Genomic DNA, 23,692 nt, shown 5'->3' with positions numbered 1-23,692 from the left:
AAAGGAAACAATAGCCTCTGATGTCCACAAAGGCAGGGCATACCACACAGGTGCCATGTTTTACAACACCACTATATCTTGTCATTCAGAAGTGCTCCCTGAACAAATTGCCTGTCATATTTAAAGATAAAATCTGACAGTGCCAGAGCTGACAAGTAGTCCTCAACCCTGACATACAACACGGAGCTGAATTTTGCTAGATGCACTGTAGATGGATTTGTCTTTAGAGATTCACAGCAAAGCCAACTGCTGGCAGAGCAGCAAAAATTATTTCAAAACATTGCTAAGTGTCAGACTTTATTAAACGGTTGCTTTAAAAAAAGGAAAAAAAGCTTCCATGTTAGCTTTAGAAAAGAACTGTTCAGAAATGTTTTTACATATTTTACTTCTCCGTAAAATAATGATGTACACTGTTTCTAAATAATAAAAAATACTGCAGTAGATTTCAGGAAATGTATATTCGTTGCTCCTTAACACTGGGATACATTTACACTACAGGAGCTTGTATTATTTTATCTTTTACCCTGTGAGGCTCTGAAAGGTATGTACAGTAAATAAGAATTAAGAAGGAATGGTACAGCCGTTTCAGTAATTACCATACACTGCTCAGGAGGTTACTGGGGAAAGTTGGAGGGTTGTCTTGGGTAAGTAAACACTATTGCTTCAGAACTATTGACCCCCAGTAACAGTAAAGGGAACAGAGGATTTACATTGTAGAACTATTAAACACAAGTGGCAGAGAAAACGGCAGATTGGCAGAGGGAGGGCAGGTACTCTACAGGTATGTTGAAATCCCCGCCTGTAACTGTTTTCAGATCACCCCCTTTTTGTTCTGTTTTGGGGTTCTGAGGGGGTTAATAGCCACAAACACATTCATCTGCTTATGCAGCTCTTTGTAACCATTTTATGCCCATGTTAGATTACTGTATGTTTAACTCCTTGCTTGGCCACAGAATGCAAACTTTTACATGTATAATTGCAGAGATTTTTCTCTGCCTGTTTGTTAGCCATTAATAAGGAGCTACGTTTGCTCTCAAAGAGGGAAAAAAAAAAAAAAAAAAGCCCTAAACCATTCTTTACAGTTCATCATGCCACATTGTGTCAAATCATTTCACAAAGATGGCCCTGACGCTGAGATGTCTTTTCATACCTATTCCCAGCCAAGTGCTGAACCGAGGTAAAGGGAACGTGCCAGGAACGATGCCGCGAGCACTGCTGCCCGGCCGTCCCCTCCCCAGCCGCCCGCTGCGTTCTCGGTTAAAGAACCGCTCGGCCGGGGGGAAACAGGGGAGGTCATCACCACCCCTGAAGTCAGTAGGTATTACACAGAGTATGTTTAGGGGCAAGGCAGGCTGCAGGATGTGAGTGGAGGAAAGAGGTGAGTCTAATCCGCTATCTCAAAAGGTAGCTGTCACAGTAAGCACAAGCGGCACGCAGCCGAGTTACGTTTCTTCAAGAAAAGGGACCCTCACCGTATAGCAGAGGCCAGCAGTGAGTGCAAGTACGTATGAAAAAACAGGGAGAGAGACAAGAGGGTAAAAGGAAGGAGTGTGCCATCTCCCACACCGGGTGACAGCAGGAAGGTGAGAGCGAGAGGGCTGCAGCCACGTTTCTGAAGGGGCTGTGATGCTACCGCGCAACTTGATCTTCTCACAAACTAGTGCTAGGGTAGGAGTCTGGGCCAGGAGTATTATGCAAGTGTCCTGAGTATCCAAAATGGATGACTGATGGCAGTTAAGCTAGGAGCAACGACTGGAGAGCCTACTGTTACATCTTGCGTGTACAGAAGGCTGGGGAATTACAAAATTGAGAATGAAGTGGTCAGAGACAGGCAAGGTCTCAGCTACTGCCCACATCTCTAATTTATATTTCCACCACTGACCTGCCATGGAAATCAGGATTTGAATTCAAGAATAATGGGTGAAAACTCCAGGATGCCTCGGACTTTCTGGGAATCAGTAACCTCAGAGGGGCAAGCAAACCAACCCTGCTTTTGTTCAGATAGACACGAGCTCAGTAGCAGCTCTAATGCTCTGTAGCTGGTGGGATCTCCCTTCCCTGCCACCGAGGGCTACTGCCCAGCAATGGTGTTCTCCCTGTGCTCGTGAGTTGTGAGGCAGGTTTGCTGCTGCCGTGTGCACAGTGCAGGGGGAAATAATACCTATGAGTATGAGAGTGATAAAGTTCAGGTGGAGATGGAGCCCACTGTCTCCACTATAACCACCTGTGCCTGGCCCTACCCCAGCCCCTCAGCTGAGACTTATGCCATGGGACATGCTAAACCCCAGCAAAGGACTGTTCAGGTGTGAATCTTGGTTGCAGTTCTAACTTGATTTTGGCAGCCCCTTCTGAGCGCCTCTTTTACTGTACATCTCAGCTACGTCCCTGAACTTTAACCCCCGGGGCGGCTCTTGTGTTTTTCACCCATTGGATAAAAATATCTGTTGCTGTCACCAGCTGCACAAGAAGAAAATAACTCAGACTTTACCAAGGTGACCCACACGGGGACACTTCTCGCTGTCTCCAACAGAAGAGCCACTTATGTGAGCTTCAGCTTCTCACAAAACTTTTCCATAGAACCTATCTACTAGTCACTACACTAAAAAAGCTCCCCGAGTACGCCATCATCCTGTTCGTACAAAGAATGACTTTGCCCTAGGAACAGTGTTAGTAAAAGATGTAATTGTCATTCTCCTGGGCTGCATCAAATCTTATTTAAGGATGGATCTCCTCTCAATTTCTCTTAGAGGCACTTTACCCGAGAGAGAACCAATCCATTATTGGGAGAAGCTGTTTTGACCCCATTAGCTGGGCAGATGTGTGTTTGAACTACAGACCTCTGAGCATCCTCAATCCGAGATGAGCTAGCTCAGGCTACGGTGTCTAAAAAGGATGCATCCTCAGAGATCCCTTTGCATCCTGCTCTGTACCACAGGGGCAAGTGCCAAATGCACACTGCAATAGGCAGCTGAGAGATCAGTATGCCCAACAGGTGACTGAAATGAGTAAATGTAAGCGTATGCAGATAAATAAAAAAAATCCTGCGAAGTGTTACTTCGGACATACACTTTGTTTAAAAATCATAATTGGAAAAAATCCCTGCATGATTTATAATTCTGATATTGGCATGTACTAAAAATTAGTGCTTAATATGGAATTTTTTAAAAAGACTTCTCTGTTCCCAGCTTGCTTCATGCATGCTGGATTCCAGCCCTCTGAAAACACCAGAAGCTGCATAATACAAGCATTTGTAACCTTTAAAAGTGGAAATGTCATAACTTAGTCTTAGTTAATTGTGGCCCTGACTCTAATGAAAGTGCTGTTGCCCAACAAGCTTTGCACTACATTGATTTTTCTCCTATCAGCTGGGAGTTCTGGTAAAAGAACAATAGATCTAATAATATCAGCAAAGCAAAGAAAGTAAGGAACAGTGAGCTCTTCAAAATAAGTAGGTCAAGCCACAATCAACTTCCAGATTTGAAATTATGTTTTTAGAATGTTTGTTTAATACAAGACCTTGTTCTACGTCTATCAAGTCAAAGCTTGTATGGTTTACAGTTCCTGAATGACTGCTTTATCAGGTAGCCCAGAGTTAGGCCCCAGAGGTTAAGCAATAAAAGAGAAACACAAATAACTTAGCAGTTTCTGCAGCTAGTTGAACCCAGCAACAGCCCCTTAAACAGCTTTTACATTCCTACAGTTTGAAATGCCATAAAGCCACAAGATACATTGAAAAGCTATGAATTTGCTAAGTAGGATTTAACTTCCTCTTGTTATTAGAGGTCATTAAATTTATTAGATGTTATTAAAATCCTTGTAAACAGAAAATACGAAGGCTTATAAAAGAGTGCTCTTTATTTTCACCCTAATAATTAAGATGCAACTAGGACTGGATAGTAACAGAAGCCTAATTTATGAAGTGCCATTAGTTCCAAAATCTTAGTGATACTTGTGCAACAAGTGTCGCACATACCTGCTGAAATGAAATATAATTGTGCAAAGAGGATATTATATAGATTAGATGAAAACTTGCATGTATGCTATCTTTAGTAGATAAGATGATTCAGTTACAAACTCTAAAATCATATTCTTCACTCACTGAAAAAGCAAGTACCCAGAGTGATACAAACTTTCTCTACTTCTTTCTACCTATTTACAAACTCAGTGTTGTTCTTCTGTTTTGAGATGATGGTTCTTTAATTTGAATGATCTTGGAATAAAAAACCCAACACTTTAGAAAATGTTTAGTAAAATCCATTTCTAGTTATGACTGTGTGACTGCAAAATAAAGACACTCTGGCTGACAGATAAATTGCACACCTGCAACTTCAGCAATGTAACTTGAGACCTTTTAGTTCAGGAACAAAGTCTTACCACTGAAAGGGAAGAACAGCTTTTAGCTACCGCAGGGCGTATAACCTTTGGGAAGCTCTTATTTGTGGGGTGATAACTGTATGTAACAGGGTGCTAGAGTCTTTATGATGACAAGACAACTACAAGTCCCTCTCCTCAAAGAGAATTTAGGTTCTCATGACAGATTTTCTATAGAAAGGTTGGAATGAGGGTAAAATTCAAAATTCAACAAAAAATGCATCCTGGTTAGTCTCTGCCTCATTTAAGACAAGCTACTCTTGAGTGCAGAGACTGGAAGAGTGCCTTAATCCCCCCAGAAGATACCTACTCTTGAGTGGAGTGACATCTTCTTGTGCCTGTATCCCTCCAGAAAAGGCCCCCTGATGGTTGCATCTTTTTTTGAAAGGTCCCGACTGCCATGTGTTTTACCCACTTTTATGAAAAGTTAAGGAACAGGAAAATCTAGGGAATCTTTGGCTCTGAGAGAACCAGAAAAAAAGGAAGAGCTTAAGGGACACTAGATCCCGGGGATGCCCATCTTGGTCTTTCTAGATACATGTAATATACGTTACAACAGATTGCAAGAAATGTTTCGGAACAATACTGGTTTTGCAAACAGGTCTCCATCCAGTTGCCTGTATACTGACTTTTGGTTAAATCAATTAAACTTTTTCTAAAGCCAAGGAAAGAATGTTCTAGGCTAAGAAGTCAAATTTCTTACCTCTTGGGTGCCCTACTGACTCTAAGCTGGAGTATCTGTGAATAATGCTCTCTGTCAACTCTTTTTGGCTTGGAGACTCCATTCCATTCTGGCAGGAAATGACCTGGCCTCTGTTATTTGCGCTTTCGTCACCTCTTGGCTGGAATCTAGTAATGCAGAATAACTTGGGCACAGAGTCTTTGGCATTAAGGGAACTCCGAGTAATACAGAACACTGCAGTGCATCTCAGCCACATGGGCATGTGCACATCAAATTGTTCTGCTGTACTCTACAACAGCACTCTTCAGAGTATCAAAGGAAATTTGCAGTATTGGTCCTTGCCTTGCTCTGTGACCTGAAACTGGAGTAGCTTGGACTTTAGGCTATCCACAGGCCTTAGATGGAGATAACTGATGATAACTATTCCTTTGACACAGTAGAACCCTCCACAAAATCTGCTGTGAGTGGGAGATAAAACTGTGAAATGAAGTTCCCTAGAAACAACAGACATGACAAACCTCACCACCTTTTACTCTATGTGCAAGACACATTTCTTTGATATTGCCTTGTTTAACATGACTACATATGCTTTAAATTGCAAACTCTACTGCAACAAATATAGAACAAACAGTTTATACACTCAAACAGGTTGATGCAGTGCTGGTAGGCACTGAGTTCCTACAACTCACATAATGTAAGAGTTTCTGTCAAATATGGGAAGTGTGAGGTTGCACAGCCAAAAGAATATCTTCTAAACCCAGTAGTAGTGCCATAAATCTTTGCTGAAGGAAACACTATTACAGAAGGTAGAAGTCAGTCATCTCCATTTATGGTATGAGTCTTACCAAAGTAACAGAAATTAACCTGTCTTCCTTACTAGAAGATTTGCAATATAACCAGAATTTAATTATATTAATTTAAAGAATAACAACAAATTCCCCATTATCTCTGTTATCTATTTACCATTATTAAATTGTCAGCATAAGCAGAGGAGGATAACTATGCCACCTAACTTGGATTTGCAATACAGTTCAGGTAGAGAGAGATGCCCAACTGAAGAGTAGATTCCGAGCATCTTTGAGTTTTCTACTTTGAAGAAGCCTACCTCTCACCATTCAGCATATAGGAAGCCTACAGAAATTAATTTTCTCATGTAGGCACCTAAAGTTAGATGGTGTGAAAAACACACTCCTCTTCTTCCATGCACTGCAACAATGAGGTATCGAAGACAAGACCTAACACCTTCTGAAGGACAAATGATAGACAAACATTAAGTTGTTTATTTTATAAATGTCAGTAAATTAGCAAATACGTAACACAAACTTAAATATCACCGTATATCTCGCAGTGTTGTATAAATAGTCCTTAATAAAAATTACACGTAGCGGTACCACATAAGCAAGGAGCAAAAATATCCTAATAAGTTGCTTTGAAAATAAATGTACTTGAGAGAATGCTATCTCATACATAGTTTTTCAGTTTTCTCACTTTAAAGTCATGTCAGCCTAACGAAGAACACAACTTGTTAATAACATTACTGTTAATACTGAGACAAAAAGGAAAGAAAGGGCATCAGTGGATAGAAGAGAAAGAACAGCAATGAAAACTGCGGAATGCTTTGATAATGTTTGGGTAATAAATTATTAGGATGTTCATCAAAATAACTAGAAAAGTAGTGCTCTCAGTAAAGTACTACCAGACTACCAAATAGGTACCAGACGAAACTGCTAACAGGTGCATAACCAGCATTCCAGTTTGTTCCAGCAATGCATCTTCACCTTGATAAATAGCACCCAAATACCCATAGGGTATTTTCTTAAGAGTTTCCTAGTACAGCAGTTATATTACCTTGTGGGATGTGCAGTGGACATACTTAAAATAGAGCTAAAAGAGTGTGGATTGCATTATATTGTATCATATTATATACTGTGTATCTGCACATTCTCCATGGAATAATTTAATAGTTCCAATAAAATTTACCTTTCCCATTGAGAGCTCAGGGACTTGGAATGTAACTAAAAGATTCACTGGAAAGTTTAATCAAACATTAGGAGGCTTGAAAGATCTCTATTACATGAGATATATTATTGTATGTTATGCAATTAAATAATATGGTAAATATGACATGAGGAGGACAGATTCCAGCTCCACCTTCAGCTATATCTTTACAGAAAAAAAAGTTCTATGAGAGCATCTTTAATCTGTTAACTGAGCTGATTAACTGGAAGTAATTGGGACATGCCAGCGATGGAGGGTTACGTATGCTTGGTTCCAGCATTAGCAGTCAGAACGCAGCTGCACTTTGGACCTCTGCCTCAGTTTCCCTGTGTAAAGCATCCTGAGATCTTAAGATAAAAAGCCACTTTAAAGTATTACTACAATTAGATGTTAAATTTTTCAGTGAAGCTTTTCAGCAAAGGACCTTGGAAAATTTCTTCCCATTCCATATATGTTACACCTTGATGGATACAATGAAATAGGAAAAAATGGAGGAAAAGCTTCTGAGAATATACAGGTGATTTCACTGCATTTGTTTTTTATGTAGACATTAATCTTCCTCAAGAAAGCAAGCTTCTTGGGACATGCTGGATAGCAAAAAGCCCTAGTCATACATGCTTAGTTTCAAAGTTATGTTACTACTCAGAGAGAGAAATCAATGTATACTGTATTAAAAACAATCATCACAGCCCTTTAAATGATTGGATAGTTTAGCTTTGAATGCAATTCAACCTAATAGAGGCTTTAATGGCTTTTGACAGATTGTTCCACTGATCAAGGAACATGTATGAAAATAACTGCCTACCAAGCCCTGATTTGATTTTAAGAAAAGAAAACTGAAGGTTAATGGTAAACAGAAGTTGATTGTTCACATTTTCACTGAAATAACTCTATCTGACCTGTTCTTAGAAGCAGTGAAATAAAGGATAATGGGAATCCTATACACCTGACTTTTTACTTTAGCCTCTAATCAAGGGAACTAATCAGACCAAGATGTGTTGGCATGAAAGCAACTATTTGACGATACGGAGGGGGAGGAGAACAACTTCTGTGACCAAATTCTGATTCATCATGCACAAGCACTCTAAAACCAGTGGAGTATTAGAGGAGGTAAACCATAGCATAGTACATCCTTTTCTATCATGTGAATTAAGAATGCTATCTCCAAAGGAACAAGAAGATACACCATAGTTTTCATGTCATGTGTGAAGGGCTCACACCCAAACATCAGGATTTTAATGTGATAATTTTATCAGTTATTTGTTGGATTTTATTTGACATGTTATTCAGCCGGTTTTGCAGCCTTACTAAGTACAGGCTTTTTGCAACTGCATAAATTATCTTCCCTTGTTCAATGAATGCCCCCAGTCTGAGGTGAAGAGGACAGATGAATGCAAATTAAGATGCATGCCCAGCCACATTGAAGGCGAGGAGTTTGGGAGGAGGAACTGAGAAAAGACGAGTGGTTCTGTTCGGGATTGCCTCTGCCCTTACAGGTGAGGTAAGGTGATAGCCAGAAGTTGGAAGTCCTCAGAAACATTGAATGTGGGTGTTTTTGCCCGAGTCTTTCATCACTACCTAACAGCTCCCACCCTCTAATGCTAGCTTAGCATAGGGCTGAGCTTTTCACTCTGCTGTGGGGAGTGCAGTGGTTGTCTTTTTTCGGACGAGGAACCTCACTGCAAACAGTGTTCTGTTTGTTTGTCTGACCCTTCTCCACAGCAGCTCACTGCCCCGGTGGGATAGTTCAGAAGATGAGCTGCAGCAACTTGAATCTCAGATGGGAAACAGATGTTGAGTGGAGGTACTCAGTCCATGGAGGTGTAGTAGGACAGAGGTGAAGGCTGCAGCTGGGAATCAGGGTTTCTCATGCCTGTTGCTACAGTGGGACAACCACTCTTCCCAGCTCTGTAACCTTGGTGCCAGACAACAGTGGTCAACTCCTAGCAAAAAGGTGAGGACCAGCTGTCGGGGCCATGAGGGGGGTTAAAGAGTCAACATTAACTGTGCACCAGGTGGTAACAATTAAGGGAGAGATCCTGACCTGCACTGTGCAAGTTACTGCTCAATGACTCCCATATGAGTTCAGTTAATAAAGTTGTGGCCATGAGAAAGCACATCCCTTGCATCTCATGCATCTCACCTCGCTTCTCTTCCCTTCCTCTCATCCCAGCTTAGACATCAGCTCCTGGGCTAGTTTAATCTCTGTTACATTAGCCCAAATCCCGCTGCATGACACAGGACTAATGGAATGGCACTACAATAACTGAGAAAGGAGCAATGCACACTCTTAACACACTACAACATTTTAGCCATCTTTCATGATGGATTTTAGTATTCTTTTAATTTCTTTTTTTTGCTTTTATGGCACCAGAGTCCCTGAATCTGTCCCACAGCATTAAGAAGTCCAGCAACATTTTAAAGTGCATTTTGCATTGTTTCCAGTGAAACTAAAACTATATCTGGATGATAATAAGACAACTGATTTGGATATTTATTATGTTGCATGTTACCTGTCCTGGACAGTTTCCAGTCAGTGATTACTGATGGCATTCTTAGTTACACTTTAGATAATCAGAATCTGCTGTAAAGCTCAGAGCATAAGCATGATACCTTTAAAATCTACTGTACTGAGATGAATATTTTTTATTTACATAGCCTTTTAAAAAGAAGAAAGGACCTACAGGATAAAGTATTTTCATATACAGAGGTATGAATAAAGCATTATAAAAACATTTCTAATTACACTGCATAACACAGCAGTTTTCTATCAAATACATAAAAACGGCCTTTACCTTTCATCCCCCAAATTACAGAAACAAAGCAAGTTTTTCATTTTCTGCCAACACTTTCTTTCTATCAGTGTAAAACCAACTCTGTATCAGATTTTTTAAAGAAAGCCCTTGCCTCGAGCATTTCATTTGTATTGGTTCCATGTTTAGTCAGTAGCTTTTGTAAAATTGATGAATATTGTCTAAAGGCAAGTGCAGACAGGCAAACAGATCTGTGTCTTCTGTAATCCACTTAGCCTGATGCACACGTGCAAGTGAACTATTTTACCTTAATTCTTTCATGGCTGATGAAAAGTAAATGTAAGCAAAGTCATCAACTTCACAATTTAAAAAGAATCACTAAATCTAATGTTAGAAGCTAACTTATGCTCTCACCTCTTCCCTGAACAAACCTGACCTTGGTCCTCCTGCCTCTAGAGCATCCAGACTTGGCAAACAGTTGTTATACACAGAACATCCATTAGAGGCTGTGTCTTTCAGCTCATCCAAAATGGAAATGGGTTATCTAATACTGGAATATAAATGGATTGCTCAAGTATCATTGCAACATGAGCTAAATTATAACTATTTGAATAAAATAAAGAAAACTTTGAAGTATTTGTCTGCTTCTAGTATGTAATCCAAACACAGCAATAATTTACACTTGATCTCTCAGGTTTTTTATAGATATTTACCTTTAACCATGTTCTCCCCTTGGGGTACCCTTTGGCATTACTAGATGCTTCAAACAGTTCCATCAACCTTACTCATGACTTTGGTATCAACTCCTGTGGGCTTTGGAGATAAGAAATCTTCTTATACTTCTGTATTTCAACTGAACTCAATCAAGTTACACTGCTTTAGATGATGTGAGACTGGAATGCAACACAGAGTATTAATCCTCTTTAACCACTTAATTATTGGTATTTTGCCAGTGAATCTTAGGTCTTATCCATTCCAAAGGTGTTCATTTGTCTAAGTCATTGCCATCCATGGCTTAAATGAGTGCTATCTGACTGCAAGGAGGCTAGTACTAGTTCAGCTAATTCACTAGCTTAAATCTTCAGCATAGACAAGACCTGGAATCACGTATTTTTAAAAATTCTATCATTGCTGCCAGCAGTCTCCTAATACAAGACAAAACCCAGTGGGTTTTTTTTCACTACTGCTGGAATAATTATTTGCCAATCATTTTTTAATAGCTATGCCTCCACTTCAGCAACAAACCACAACATTGATGTGCCTTCTCTACCCTTTATGGCTGTCAGATTCATTTCAATACTGTGATCTCCATGGTTTCTAGCAGTGCTTAATTAAACACAAAATAATCATAAAGTAACAGCATAAACAAACAAACAATCCCCTCAAACGCTGTGTTAACACTGTTACATCATTAGCTTGTTTGAATTAATCTTGCTCATTTCCAAAGTAATATCTGTTTCTGTGAGAACTGCCTTTTCAAAAGCAGAATTCCCACATCTTCAGTTAGCTTTTCTCTAAGTGATCTCCAAAGTAAACAGTATTTAGCGTGGCATTAATCCAAATATATGCTATTTGCCCACTGGTAAAGCCAGCTTTAGCTAGCGCAGGAAAGAAAAAGCTATGCCCATAACGTAGTATTTCAAAATGTTAAGAAATCCGTGGCACAAGAGACAATAGATGAATGTATGGATCAAGGTTATAATGTAATGAAACCTACTTTAAATAATAATTTATTCTTCAGAGAGTCTTTACATTCTACAGGGTGGCTAACAGTTTTTGCAGAAGTCCAGGACTACAATGAAAATGCTTGATGGAGGTCTTCATACTTTTGCTGGCATAGCTATGTCAAAGGTGTTAAGAGGTACAAGCTCCACTTGATATAATTGTCCTGGCAAAAGCTGGTAGGTGTGGACACAGTTTTATACCACTAAAACTGAATTTTTGCTGGCACAGCTTCTTTAGCTCCAGGGAGGTCTGGCATATGTTATACTGTCAAAAGTACAATTTTCGGCAGTACAAGCCTCATCTGCACTCAGAGCACTTTGCCAACACAGTATACCAGTATGCTCTGGGTAAGCCTGGCCTCAACAGTGATTTTAAACAGAAGATTAACGCAGGAGGCATATTAATTTCTTGGTGGCAACGTCAAGCTCTGAGTCTTACTGGTTTCTTTTGTAGTGGTAATACAGACTGAGTGCTGTTTCACCATAATATGATTTTCTTCTGCTTTTTTATAGCAAAGGAAAAGGCGTACACCAGCTCAAGTTAAAATTGCAACTTAACCAAATGAAAAATCTCTCTCTCATTCAGGAGTGCCCTGTATCATCCACCATCGAACTGTTCTTTTTATAGCATGTTACTACAAAACAGGTGACAAACAGCTTCATTTCTCATAGTCTTCTGGTTTTGTTCTCATAAATCTCACTAGATCAACACAGATGCTGCATTGTCCAGTACCACACAACCTAAATCTAACCTGTCAGGACACCCCACATGGAAACCCTTACTTAGGTCCATCAGCCCCTTAGACAATACACTGGGAAACCTGCCCTCAGAATAGGATTCACAGCACGCAGAAAAAAAGTGATAGTTAGGAACCGAATTTGGAGTTCCAGGGAGCCCAGGAGGTGTAGATTCACATTGGAAATCTCTCCCAGTACTACTCAACTGCCATGATGAAAAACAGCAAGAAAGCCTTGGGATCTATGTCAGGATGCTCCTTCAGAGTTCCTCATCTGAAAAAATGCTCTAACAAGGAGCCATTGCATAAAGGACTTTCTCCACCATCTCCTCCACCTCTGTCTATGTTAGTGGATAAAGAAGTCACAGCTCTATTCTAAAGATGTCCAGCAGGCTCACCCCAAGCTGGCCTCTCATTAGGATACCCAGATCATGGATTCTGGTTTGTCAGAGGTGTGAGCTATGCCTTGTGTTGCTCAAACCTGCCGAGCCAGAGGCAGTTCTTGGCATCCCTGGAAGCTGAAATTTAGATGCCAAGGGAACTTGTGGAAACACAGATATCCATGGGCTGTAGGGTCAATGGGAATTACAGTGGAGGAGGAAAGAAATGAGGCTGGTGTTCTGGACTTCAGGTCTTAAAAGCCACCTGTTTCTGTAGATTTGGGGCCTGGTCTTTTTTATAATGAGACAGTAACAAAGGTACTGTGTGAAGACCAGTAAAATCTGCATTGGCACATAAAATAGCACATGATCAAGGAATCATAAAGCTGAAAAGATTTATGTTAAACTAAAAGGCTTCTCTCCAAATGATGAGCATCAATAATTCCAGGCTGGAAGGTCACTTGTTATTCCACCGACTGAACAAGATTTTGTAGATTAGCAATTACTTCTTCAAGATCATATGGCAGAGGCATATTACATTCATCATTTGTCCAGAAGGGATGGCATTCTGGTTTCTGGTCCTCTGGCAAGCTCTCTGCCGCTTCTGACTGGCATCTGAAAAGAAAGGTAAGCAGATGAACTACTTAAGAAAAACTGTGTCAAGAAACTGAATACTCAGCGAGGATACATTTGTGCATTAATTTAAAGAGAAAGATTATAATAAAAAAGAAATACTGCATCTTCTGACCAAATGGATTGTTCATTTTCAGTGAAGTTGATTTCTGTTGTAGGCTTTGTATTTTCTATAGGGATTTCTCAAAAAGCCAATCACAGAGAAAACTCAGTTAGTGTACCTTTATATGGTGAATTATTTTTTCATTATCTCAGATGTTATTTAAAGTATGTGATTAAACCATTATCAGATTTAAATGTTTGCCAGTTTCCAATGTATTACTAGATTATTGAGAAAGATTAAACTGAATTTAGTGCATTAAGGTCGGGGGGGATAGATTAAACAATATTAAAGAAGCCGGACTAGCTTTGTAGATTCTGGAGATTTACAAGTGTATCAACCTGCTTAGCTCTGAAAAAGGCTATATAAGAAGAGAAAATTCTATAAAGATAAATGGAAATGGAGGTTAATAACAACTTCCAATGATGAATAGGTGGGCAAAACTTCAATAAAATTAAATTAAGAGGTTAGTGTATGTTAGTCCCCAGAGAAAATATTTAAATTACAGTGGGTTTTATTAAATGGATTATTCATCAATACTAGTGAAGTCTAATTATAATATTCAACTGAACTGCAGCCTGCAGAGGAAAGTTTTGTAAGTGGCAACCATCACATCTCTTAACACTAGGCTGTAATACAACATGCTGCATCAAAAAAATTGTCACAGTTCAAGGAGGATTTCTCCCCTTCTCTTTTCCCCTCCCCTGAAACAATTTGCATGTTGCTGATTAATTAGTTAATGTTTGCAGTGAGGCAAGACAAAGAAAAATAGTAAGCATTACTATAGATTTGGTATATACTGTAGGTCTACGTAGTTCTTCAAAGAGATAACAAGCATATTGTAGAAATACGCTTTTATCTCCTGTAAGACATTTTTTAAAATTCACGTTCTATAAAGCACATAATTGTTGTAACAATTTTAAAGTTGTTTTAAACATATATGTCTTTCATCTCTGTAAAATGAACTAAAAATATTGACACATGTGACTTCCTTGTCTATACCATCGGCCTTCTGGAAGAGACTATTTCCAAATGAAAGATGTCTTCTTCTCTTGGGAATTATTAATGGCAGTGTAATCCCCATGAGAAAACATACTTCAGCTTTACACCCATGTTGGTGTGTGGTTAATTGCCGCACCAGCATCCTGGGCACTCAATCCATCGTACATTACACTACAAGGACAGTATTAACACGTAACATTCCAATATATCTTCAGCTCTCCACATCAGCCCCTGATAATAGCATCTGTTAACATGCACTAAGTACTATTATGTAGCACATCAGTTCATAAATAATAAGATTAGCCGACCTCAGGGCCCTGGGAAGAGTAATGTGTTTAAATGTTCTCATTATTTATTTAAAACAAGAATTAAAGGAACAGAAGCTACTTGTGACAATCCTCTTAGCATAAATATTAAACTGTTTGCATTGATAAGCTGCACTGTACAGAATAACAGAGGATTTGTTTTGCCGGCTGCTTTATAATAGTTGTTAGAGCAAATGCAGTTTAGTGTATGAGTTCTGAGAGGTACTTAACTGATTGTGCCATCATGTTCTGAAGACATTTTCCAAATTATATAAAGGAACAGGAGAAAATTAATATGCAGGGGAAGCTGAAACTAATTACAGCATAACTCTATAAGGCTTTTAAAATCTTGCTTTGTTTTCTGTCTTGGCACAAAATAATATGCTCAATTTGCTGAGTAGTATAAGATATTCCAGTTTAAGCATTTCAATCTAAAAGTGGATAAATTAACCATGTAGAGATGATTGCAGGTGACAAATCAAGAAGCTCAGGCGGTAAATACTGCAGGCATGTTATGTGGTCTGCAAAACTCAACTTATAATAAACCTTCTCTTTCTCACACATCTACTATTAACAACACAGTTTTCACTGAGAGGAAAAACATACCAACTTTTAGCTTCTTCACCATTTCAGAGCCCTTTTTTTACCTTTCATGTCTCTATTTTCCCTCGCTGTCTCACACAAACAGATTGACCAGCTTTTCCCTCACATTTGGGGTTTGGGCATTTGTGTTGCTGTAAATGTGGCAGCAGTCACAGCGATGCTGTGACTGGACAGCCCGTGAGCAACTATTCTAGTTGCTACTTTCCCTTCTCTATTTTTCTCACCAGCAGAACTATCTCTGAAAGGTCAACCCACCACTAAGCATATGCCTTAACTTCCAGGCAACCATGCACTTGGGAGGTTTTAGCCATATCATATTCCACGTGAAGGATTAGAGGAATGGAAGCATGTCAGGTCCATGTCAGGACAGAAATGCATCAGTGTACTGCAAAAAGTATAGAAAAGGGGCAAGCAGTGCCGTAATATCCCAAGTTCTACAATCCCATAGCTCCTTTGTCTTTCTGTCCAGGATTTCTATTGCCTTGCTTTGCATCACTAGCAAGAACAGTAGTGAATGTTACAATTTTACATTTTGTGAGTCATCTATTTTGACCAAAATTGCAATCCCTGTGCTGGATCTGCTGACGTCAAAGTCAACTCAAGTTGCTCATAGTTGAAGATATGGGGCTGGGTTCTAAGCAGTCATCGCTGCACCTGGCAGTTCATTAAGCGATTCACCCGAATGACATCCACAAGCTTAAATGCAGTCATCCAAACACGTGCCTTCTGACTCAGAGTTAGCGTGCAAGAACAGTCCTTTCCAGATGAGTATATTACTATTGATTTTAATAAATTTCTGTGGGAGAAACTGTTCCTACAATGGTCTTTAACTTGTAGCAGAGTAACAGACCTGAAGATCCCGCAAGAGGATAGCAACATTTTTAACTGAAGCAGAACAATCAAAGGCACTTAAATAATTGCACAGAATTATTTCAAATTCCTTTGTATCTGGGAAAAGATATCTAACATAAGTTAGCAATGATAACTCAGGAAAAACAGAAGTTCTATCTTTTCCCAGATACAATAGAATTTATAAGGCTTCATGTGGGGAACACTGCAAACATGGAAGTACAGTGGTAGTGGGAAAATACCAAGATTTATAACACTATAAGTTAATTAAAATATTATAAATCAATTAAAAACTTTTGACTTAATAAAGTTAAGTCTCCAAAAGAGAGTAGATCTAATCTGTGTATACTGTATGCACAAAATGTGTTAAGAGTGGAAGTAACACATGCTCTGAGATATAAAACAGATGCCAAATCAAGAGGCATCTTTCATACCTTATTGGCAGCAGGAGAACAGAAAAACCACCCTGAAATGTTTCAGAGCAATTTAGCTCCAACACCTTGATAATACATGTTCACCAACATATCATAGAAAGGATGATTTTTCTAAAGATGTGCAGAATGCACAAAACTCCAAGGTCCCTACTTTCTTGCTAAAACAATCAAGACCCATGCCAGTTTGTATTAAAAAAGCCCATTTTTAAGGAACAATTAGTTACTGTTGCGGTGCACATTCTCACTACCTCTCCCCTGTAAACTTCATAGATTTTTGATCCCCTTTTTGTCTACTTTTCCCAAATGGACTTTGGTCACTAATATTTACCAATAGCTGAATACTAATATAAGTTCAACTAAGTCATGACAAACATTTGTATGGCTGTATGACTACTTGTATGACAATGTATGACACTCTCCCTTGGAAGGTGGCTAATTTCACCATGGGCAGGTCTACATTCACTGAGACAGCCAGTTGCCAGGTTATGGTCCCCTGGGCTGCACTGACATTTTGATGATCAGGGTGTCAGCTACATTAGAGGACACTGATCACGATGCTAAAATTAACCAAGCTAGCTAAAGTGTGTGTTAATTATGAGTATGCAGGCAGTCAATAAAAGGTTAATGTAAAAGTCAAAGGATAAATTTATTTCAGTATTGCATCACTCTGCTAACTAAATGACTAACATTATGCTTTGTTTTTAATCGATATATTTTACAGTAATGTGTGAGCCATTGATTTGAAAAACAGTCTTCTTCCAAACAGTTAAGTTTTGCAGCTATTAAGTATCAAGTATCAATATACTTAAACCACTCTTTTTTCAGAGCAGATACTTTTTTGTTCTGTTGTCAGGATCAGGAATGCATATAAGCCAGGAGGTGGGCTTGGGTCCCGCTGATGAATGTAATTAATGTAAATAAGAATTATTACCCGGGAACCTAAATAAGATCCTGTGAATTAGGGTCCCTGGATTCTATTGCACTGTTTGTCTACTCCACAGAAGTGTAGTCAAATCAGATCAATAGGGGTCAATTTGTGGCTCAGACTACACAGGCGTGTTAAGAATGAGGAGATGATATGAATAGCCCTGTTTCCTAGATGGTACTAATTTAGCTGCCTATGCCTGGCAGTTCAAAGACCAGTGGAGATCACCAGTGGAAATTCATAAGATAAGTCAAGCAACATGGGTCTGGCCATCTTCCCCACGTACTGATATGGTCAGCAAGGGAGGACGGGATATTTGCTCTGCATGTACAAAAGTACACACTCACCCATACATGTGTGCTTCAGCACTCCTGAAATTATTATGTTTTATATCGGCGTTATTTCCTCCCTCCATTCTTGCTAGAATAAAGGTGTTACTGAGCTGGTATTCAGAACTTCAGAGTATCTTTTAAAACAATGGCCCAGGTAAAAACAGTGTTTGGATCACTCTACTGAGACAAATACATTCATTAAACCCATACCGACATTGGTTATAATGATGCAACACTGCTAACGTGGATGCTGATCTGAGTAACAGTAGCAGTAGTAGCTTTAGACAGCATTTTCCATTCTTAAGACTCACAACGACTTTGCAAATTTGACTCTGATCAAATATGGGTTATTACTGTTCCAACACTGAGCTCTGCTGTGTGAACACAAATCCTAATAGTACAGGTACCTGGTACATAGAGCTTTGCTTGCAGGTTTGGATTTTTTCATCCTTGTCTTTCAAACCTTTCCTCTGCCTGGAAATTATTACGCAAACTATGTGTAGTTACTGTAATCTCAGTGTTAGGATTATCCCATGTCATTTCAAGCTGACATTCTTAGTTGCCAGAGCATATACAAGAGAATACAGTGCGTTCTCAGCTACCTGAATTGTTATGCAAAGCACAGAGAAAATGTGAGATTACATACATGAGAACAATCACTCAAATCAAATTCTTGATTTTTCTTTTTTCTTGGTGTATCTCATTGACAGGTATGACAAATTTACTTCTGCTGCTGAATGCATCGCAATTAAAACCTGATACCACTTAAGTCAAAGTTGAAACTTCCAGTGATTTCAACAAGGCCAAGATTTCAATCCAAATGCTTTTCCAGAAACCATTCACAATAAACATGAGCTAGTAAGCATAATAATAAAAACCACCCAAAAGAAACTATGGAAGGAATGAAATAAGCTGAATATAGTTTCTCAAAGTGAAACTTAGCAAGGGATACTCAATTGAATTTTTAATCCATTCACAATAGTGGTTAAATTATTGGCATTGTAAGTCAGCTAATACAATGTTGAGTAACAAGATGTGATGTTCTGTAACTTCAGAGTTGTCACAGAAAGAAAAAATACCTGTTTTATCAAACTGAATTGCTCAGTAAAACACAGAAAAATTCTAAACGCAAAAATTCAAATTGATGCTGTAAATACACATTCTCCTTCACCTTTGGTCATGGATAGGATATTGGGATAAAGTCCCTAAAAAGGATTTAAAAAGTCACCCCTGTTATTTGAAGAACTGAACTTTCATTTATCTTCATGAAAAATTAAAAGGTGGAAGGGATAAATGTAATTCATGATAAAATGGAATGGGGGTGAGAGATCTGAAAAGCAGCTGCTTTCCAGTTGGGTGCCCATTCCAGCACTAGCAATTTCAGACATTACCATATGCCTAATTTTAAGTTTTCTTCTACTCCAGGCACCTGTTTGGTCACAGTAGCTGGTAATAAGTGAAAATTTCCAACCACTGATCAAGGTTTAAGGCCATCAGGTAGACTGCTGAGAACAATTTTATACCTAGAGCTATTTGTCAGCATGTCCATTACATAACAGTGGTGATGAATAGGACATTTTGCCAGTTGACCAGTTAGGAGCTGCTGACCTCTGACATCAGTCACTGGAGGGGGCACCTGAAGCTGGCATTGCTCCTACCCAGCCACATGGAACAATACAGGGGGTCAAATGGTGAGGGTGATTATATATGTCATATCTCAGGCAACCTCGCTAGAGCTTTAGCATACCCAGAGTCAAATTCCAGAGCTTAGCACAAAGCTGAGACAACTGTCGAAATGTCCAAAACAAAAGGTGCATCGTTTCTCAGAGGTATAAGGTAGCTTTCCTTGCCATTCGGGAGAATGGAGACACTGTTCTCAAAGAACAATGAAAACAAGCACAGTTGAAGAAATGACAACTCTTCCATTAGGAGCAAAACGTGCAACAGCCATTCTGTCACTGGTGCCCTCATCCTGCATGGACAAAGCTCCAGCCCGGATCATCTATATCAGAGGGAAACCATTCCTATGCTTTCCCAGGAGTACGTTTTCTGGAGAGCCAATCCAAGATATGAGATTTACATAGGGAGCTGGAGTTAAGCTTGTTTATAGTTAAAAAATGTTGAAATCTTGACTTCTGGTTTGGCTTATTTTAGAGGAAATAACATATACAAAATCAGTATTTCAGCTGGAACATCACTAATATTGAAGGGTGTTTGGAAAATGGGGGTTATTTAATGCCCCATCACGACACAGGGTTAGGGTGGAATGTTTCCCGATCTCTTTGTTTCAACTCTGTAAAACATAATCAAACCAATAATTTACAAATCCCTCACTTGGTGTTATGATTAACTTTCATAATTTGTACCGTAAAAACTGTTTACTGAAAAATCAAAGGATGGAGAAAATTTAAGTATATTGAAATGTAACAATATGAAAGATGCTTTCTTCATATGGCTGTAAATGCTTTGCCTTTATCATCAACGAAATCCTATTTTTTCATGCCAAAACTGGAATTTTGACAGTTATTAAGTTCAATCTAAACCTTAAAACAAAGATTTTCTTAGCTTTTTTAATTAACCAATCAGAAAGTTGTCAACCTTGGCAGAGAGTATTTCTTTCAGCTGTTCCATGCTTGTCCCTACTGTGACTCTGCACAACTAAAACCTTCCCAGGTTTACTCTGCCTTTTAAGAACAAAACAAATTGCATCAATATTTGACTTTGCAAACCAGATCTCAGAAGTACTGGTCCTGAATAGGCAGTGAAATTAAGTGACCAGATGGAAAGAGAGCAGTGCTTAGTTCTTTGGAACATGTAGTCCCCAGTGTATTCCCAAGGAGTCTGTCCCATTTACATTAAGTCACTGCTGATGTTCTTTCATGTGCTGTAACTAGAGTGTGCCCAGCCATACGTAATGGCTGAGACCAGGACTGCATTTATAGAAGGGACAAAATGAGTTTCTTTCCAGATAAGAAACTTGAAAAGAGGATGCCAGATTTAGGAAGGGATAGAGGCAATATCAGTTAAATTTTAATCCAAGAAAAAAACTTTATCAGCTGCACAAATATGCAAGTACAAATACACATGATGGCACGTTAGAAGATCTTTTCTGTCTGCTTCTTTCCAAAGTTGATAATGACTTGTGTCACTGATGCATTTGGCCCTTACTACCCACCAAAGGTTACAGTCACTGACCCAAGAGCTTTATGCCTCCAAAGCCAGCCACTCCATTGGAAATGAGGATGCTGCTAAAATATCCCGAGGCACCACTGGTGACACAGTAGGATAGCCTGAAAACAGCCAGCATTATCCCTGTGTGTACTTCTACAAAGTGAATCTATAGCAGAATCCATCTTTTAGCACTGGCCTGCAGAATGCATTTTGCTGTTCCAAAGAGAGGTAGGAGAGAGATCAATGAACCTGACACTAAAGAGGTTTAAGTGACAGCTGCATGAACTTGAAAATGCTGGAGTTTCTATTATTACTCAAATTGTAAATCAGGTAAATAAGAGAAAAACTTAAATTGTTAATACCCTCCAAATTTTGAAATAACAGCAACCAAAGCACCAGTGGAGTCCAACTGCGAAGAGTTTTTCAAGTGGTGCACCAATGTGTTTCACGTGTATTTGTAGAAATATAGGAAAAATTCACAAAACTATGTTTAAAGAATAGTTCGCTTTGCCTTAACTGTAGAGAAATTAAAATAAATTTTCAAATTTTTTTGGCCACAATATTAATTCAAATCTGTAAAAATATACTTCAGTCTTTCTAAACTATTTAGCTGACAAACTATGGGAAAGGTTAAAGATTTGCTGCACAGTATCCTCAGCTACAGAGCGGGGATTATAAAACAAAGCCCCAAAACCTCAGAAACATTCCAGCTCTGGGTGGAAAGAATGGAAGAAAAGAGGACACAAGAAGCTCCTTTCTCCAATATATTCATCTCTACCTTGGGTGAATTAATAAACAGAAATCTACCCAAAAGATACTTCTGATGAGATTACCAATGCCCTTCCTCACCACGTCCACCAACTCCACCTTACCAAAGGGGAATACCTAGTAGATGGCACTGCAGCAACTGTAATGCCACTGAGAAGAGTGCTGGCATCGGATGCATGATGTGAACTTGACGTCCCCAGACAGAGCTTTCCTTCTCCTTTGTGGCCTCTGTCCAACAGACCTAGAAACTGTCCATGAGAAAATCAGCGCGCCTCCTATTCCCACGAGAGAATGGCTGTGTGGGGCAGACTCCATTCCATGTTTGTTTGATTTTTTAATTAAGAAACATCACTACTCTCTATAAAGTGTAGGGGTAGGGGGTAGGGAAATCCCCCAGAGAAACACTGAATAAATAACACAGCATTTGCTGAAAGATGAAGTTTAATCCAATTTAACCTATAGGTCTACAAATTGTTCCCTTTCAGCCCTGTTTCTCAGATGCTTTTGCTTCCTGCTTTTAGAATAATACATATACGAGCAACGTATCCTGACTGTATGAGAAGCACATTTATACATATTTATATGCACACCCCTTCATACCAATACTTGCACAAAATCCAATCAGTCCAAAAGAGACAGCATTTAGGAGGGAATTTTCAGATCAGCAATGGGATGTGAGCTATTCCCCCTGTGCTGAGAATATTTGGCTTTGACTTCAAACAACGTAGAAATATATCAACCTCAATATAATTTATATTCTCTCAAAAGGAACTTAAAATGCTCTAAGTCTTTGCTGAGGCATCTGATGTTCCAGTTCCCTCTGTTGCACTGTATGGTCGGCTGTTTTATTTCACTTGCGATCCTTGCTTTCCTATGATTTTTTCAGACAAAGAAACAAAATGTCTGCTATATGCCAAGTATAAACACAGCTGACTTGTTTTCCCCAAAGTATTGATTTTATGCACTTTTAAAATAACTATTTTCATTCTGTTTGCATAATCAGCTGGGGCATTGTTCCTCTACATTTGCAGAAACACAGATGGAATTGCTGATTTGGAGCCTTTGGAGAGATTTTACAGTATTCTCCAGAATCTAAGCTTCTATTAAAATAAGGTTTCAAGCACTTCTGGTTGTGAAGATAGCCTGGACAATGTAAATTGATGCATGGTTATCTTGTTGAGTCCACAACCAGACAGACAGACGCAATAGCACCAAGGGAGCTGTGAACTTCCCCCACTTATTTTATTGGGTGTTTACTTGGGGCCAGATGCTCCCCGCTGTTGTGCAGAACGGCGTTAAATGACTGAGAAAAAGAGAGGAAAAGGAAATGGAAATAAAAACCAACAAAGAGGAGAAAAGGAAATCTCCACAGCTTGCTTCCCAGGGGGCTACAGATGCCCTCCCTTGCCAGTATTAGACTGCTGGAAGATTTGGGGCTGAGCCATGCATATGGCACATTTTTCGAAAGACACTGTATTTTCCAAAAGAATGCCGCCCGAAAAGTTAATGATGCTTCCAGCACCATTTACTGTTCCACTTTATCTTTTGTACTCCTTTTATATGGATGTCATACAGCCAAGGAAAAATGTAAACATAGGGTGGGTTTAGATGACACTGCAGGAGGATGGCCCTTCATTTAATGCCCCCTCATTTAAAGTAAGCAATCCCATTTTCCAAAGAGTGTCAGGGTTTGCAGGCTCTGCCCTTCTGCAAGAAAGCGAAAACATTTTCCTTGTTGCACGTGCATTTTTCCATAAGACAACTTTTCACATTAATAAAAAACAACTGCTGTATGACAAATCCCTATTTGTTATATGTGGAGAGTAAAATCGAAAGAAACATGACTGAATGCAACTAACAGTAACCATATTACTTGATCCTTAAATCAGACTGGACAGAAACGGGCTATATCTTTTCAGCCCCAA

At 39.1% G+C, this 23,692-nt stretch overlaps 1 protein-coding gene across 3 annotated transcripts in view; it reads right to left on the bottom strand.

Moving 5' to 3' along the window:
- Window positions 1–6,323: 6,323 nt before the first annotated feature.
- FTO (FTO alpha-ketoglutarate dependent dioxygenase) overlaps window positions 6,324–23,692 on the bottom strand; it is a 263,361-nt gene continuing 245,992 nt past the window's right edge. For all 3 annotated transcript variants that reach the window (XM_069793682.1, XM_069793681.1, XM_069793679.1), the window contains one exon: window positions 6,324–13,260. In XM_069793682.1, the coding sequence (XP_069649783.1) occupies window positions 13,110–13,260 (151 nt within the window). In that variant the 3' untranslated portion in view covers window positions 6,324–13,109. The remainder of the gene's footprint in view (window positions 13,261–23,692) is intronic.

The sequence above is a fragment of the Haliaeetus albicilla genome, chromosome 10 (genome assembly GCF_947461875.1).
Source record: "Haliaeetus albicilla chromosome 10, bHalAlb1.1, whole genome shotgun sequence".
Classification (NCBI taxonomy): domain Eukaryota; kingdom Metazoa; phylum Chordata; class Aves; order Accipitriformes; family Accipitridae; genus Haliaeetus; species Haliaeetus albicilla.
This window is presented reverse-complemented; position numbering and strand designations above follow the sequence as displayed.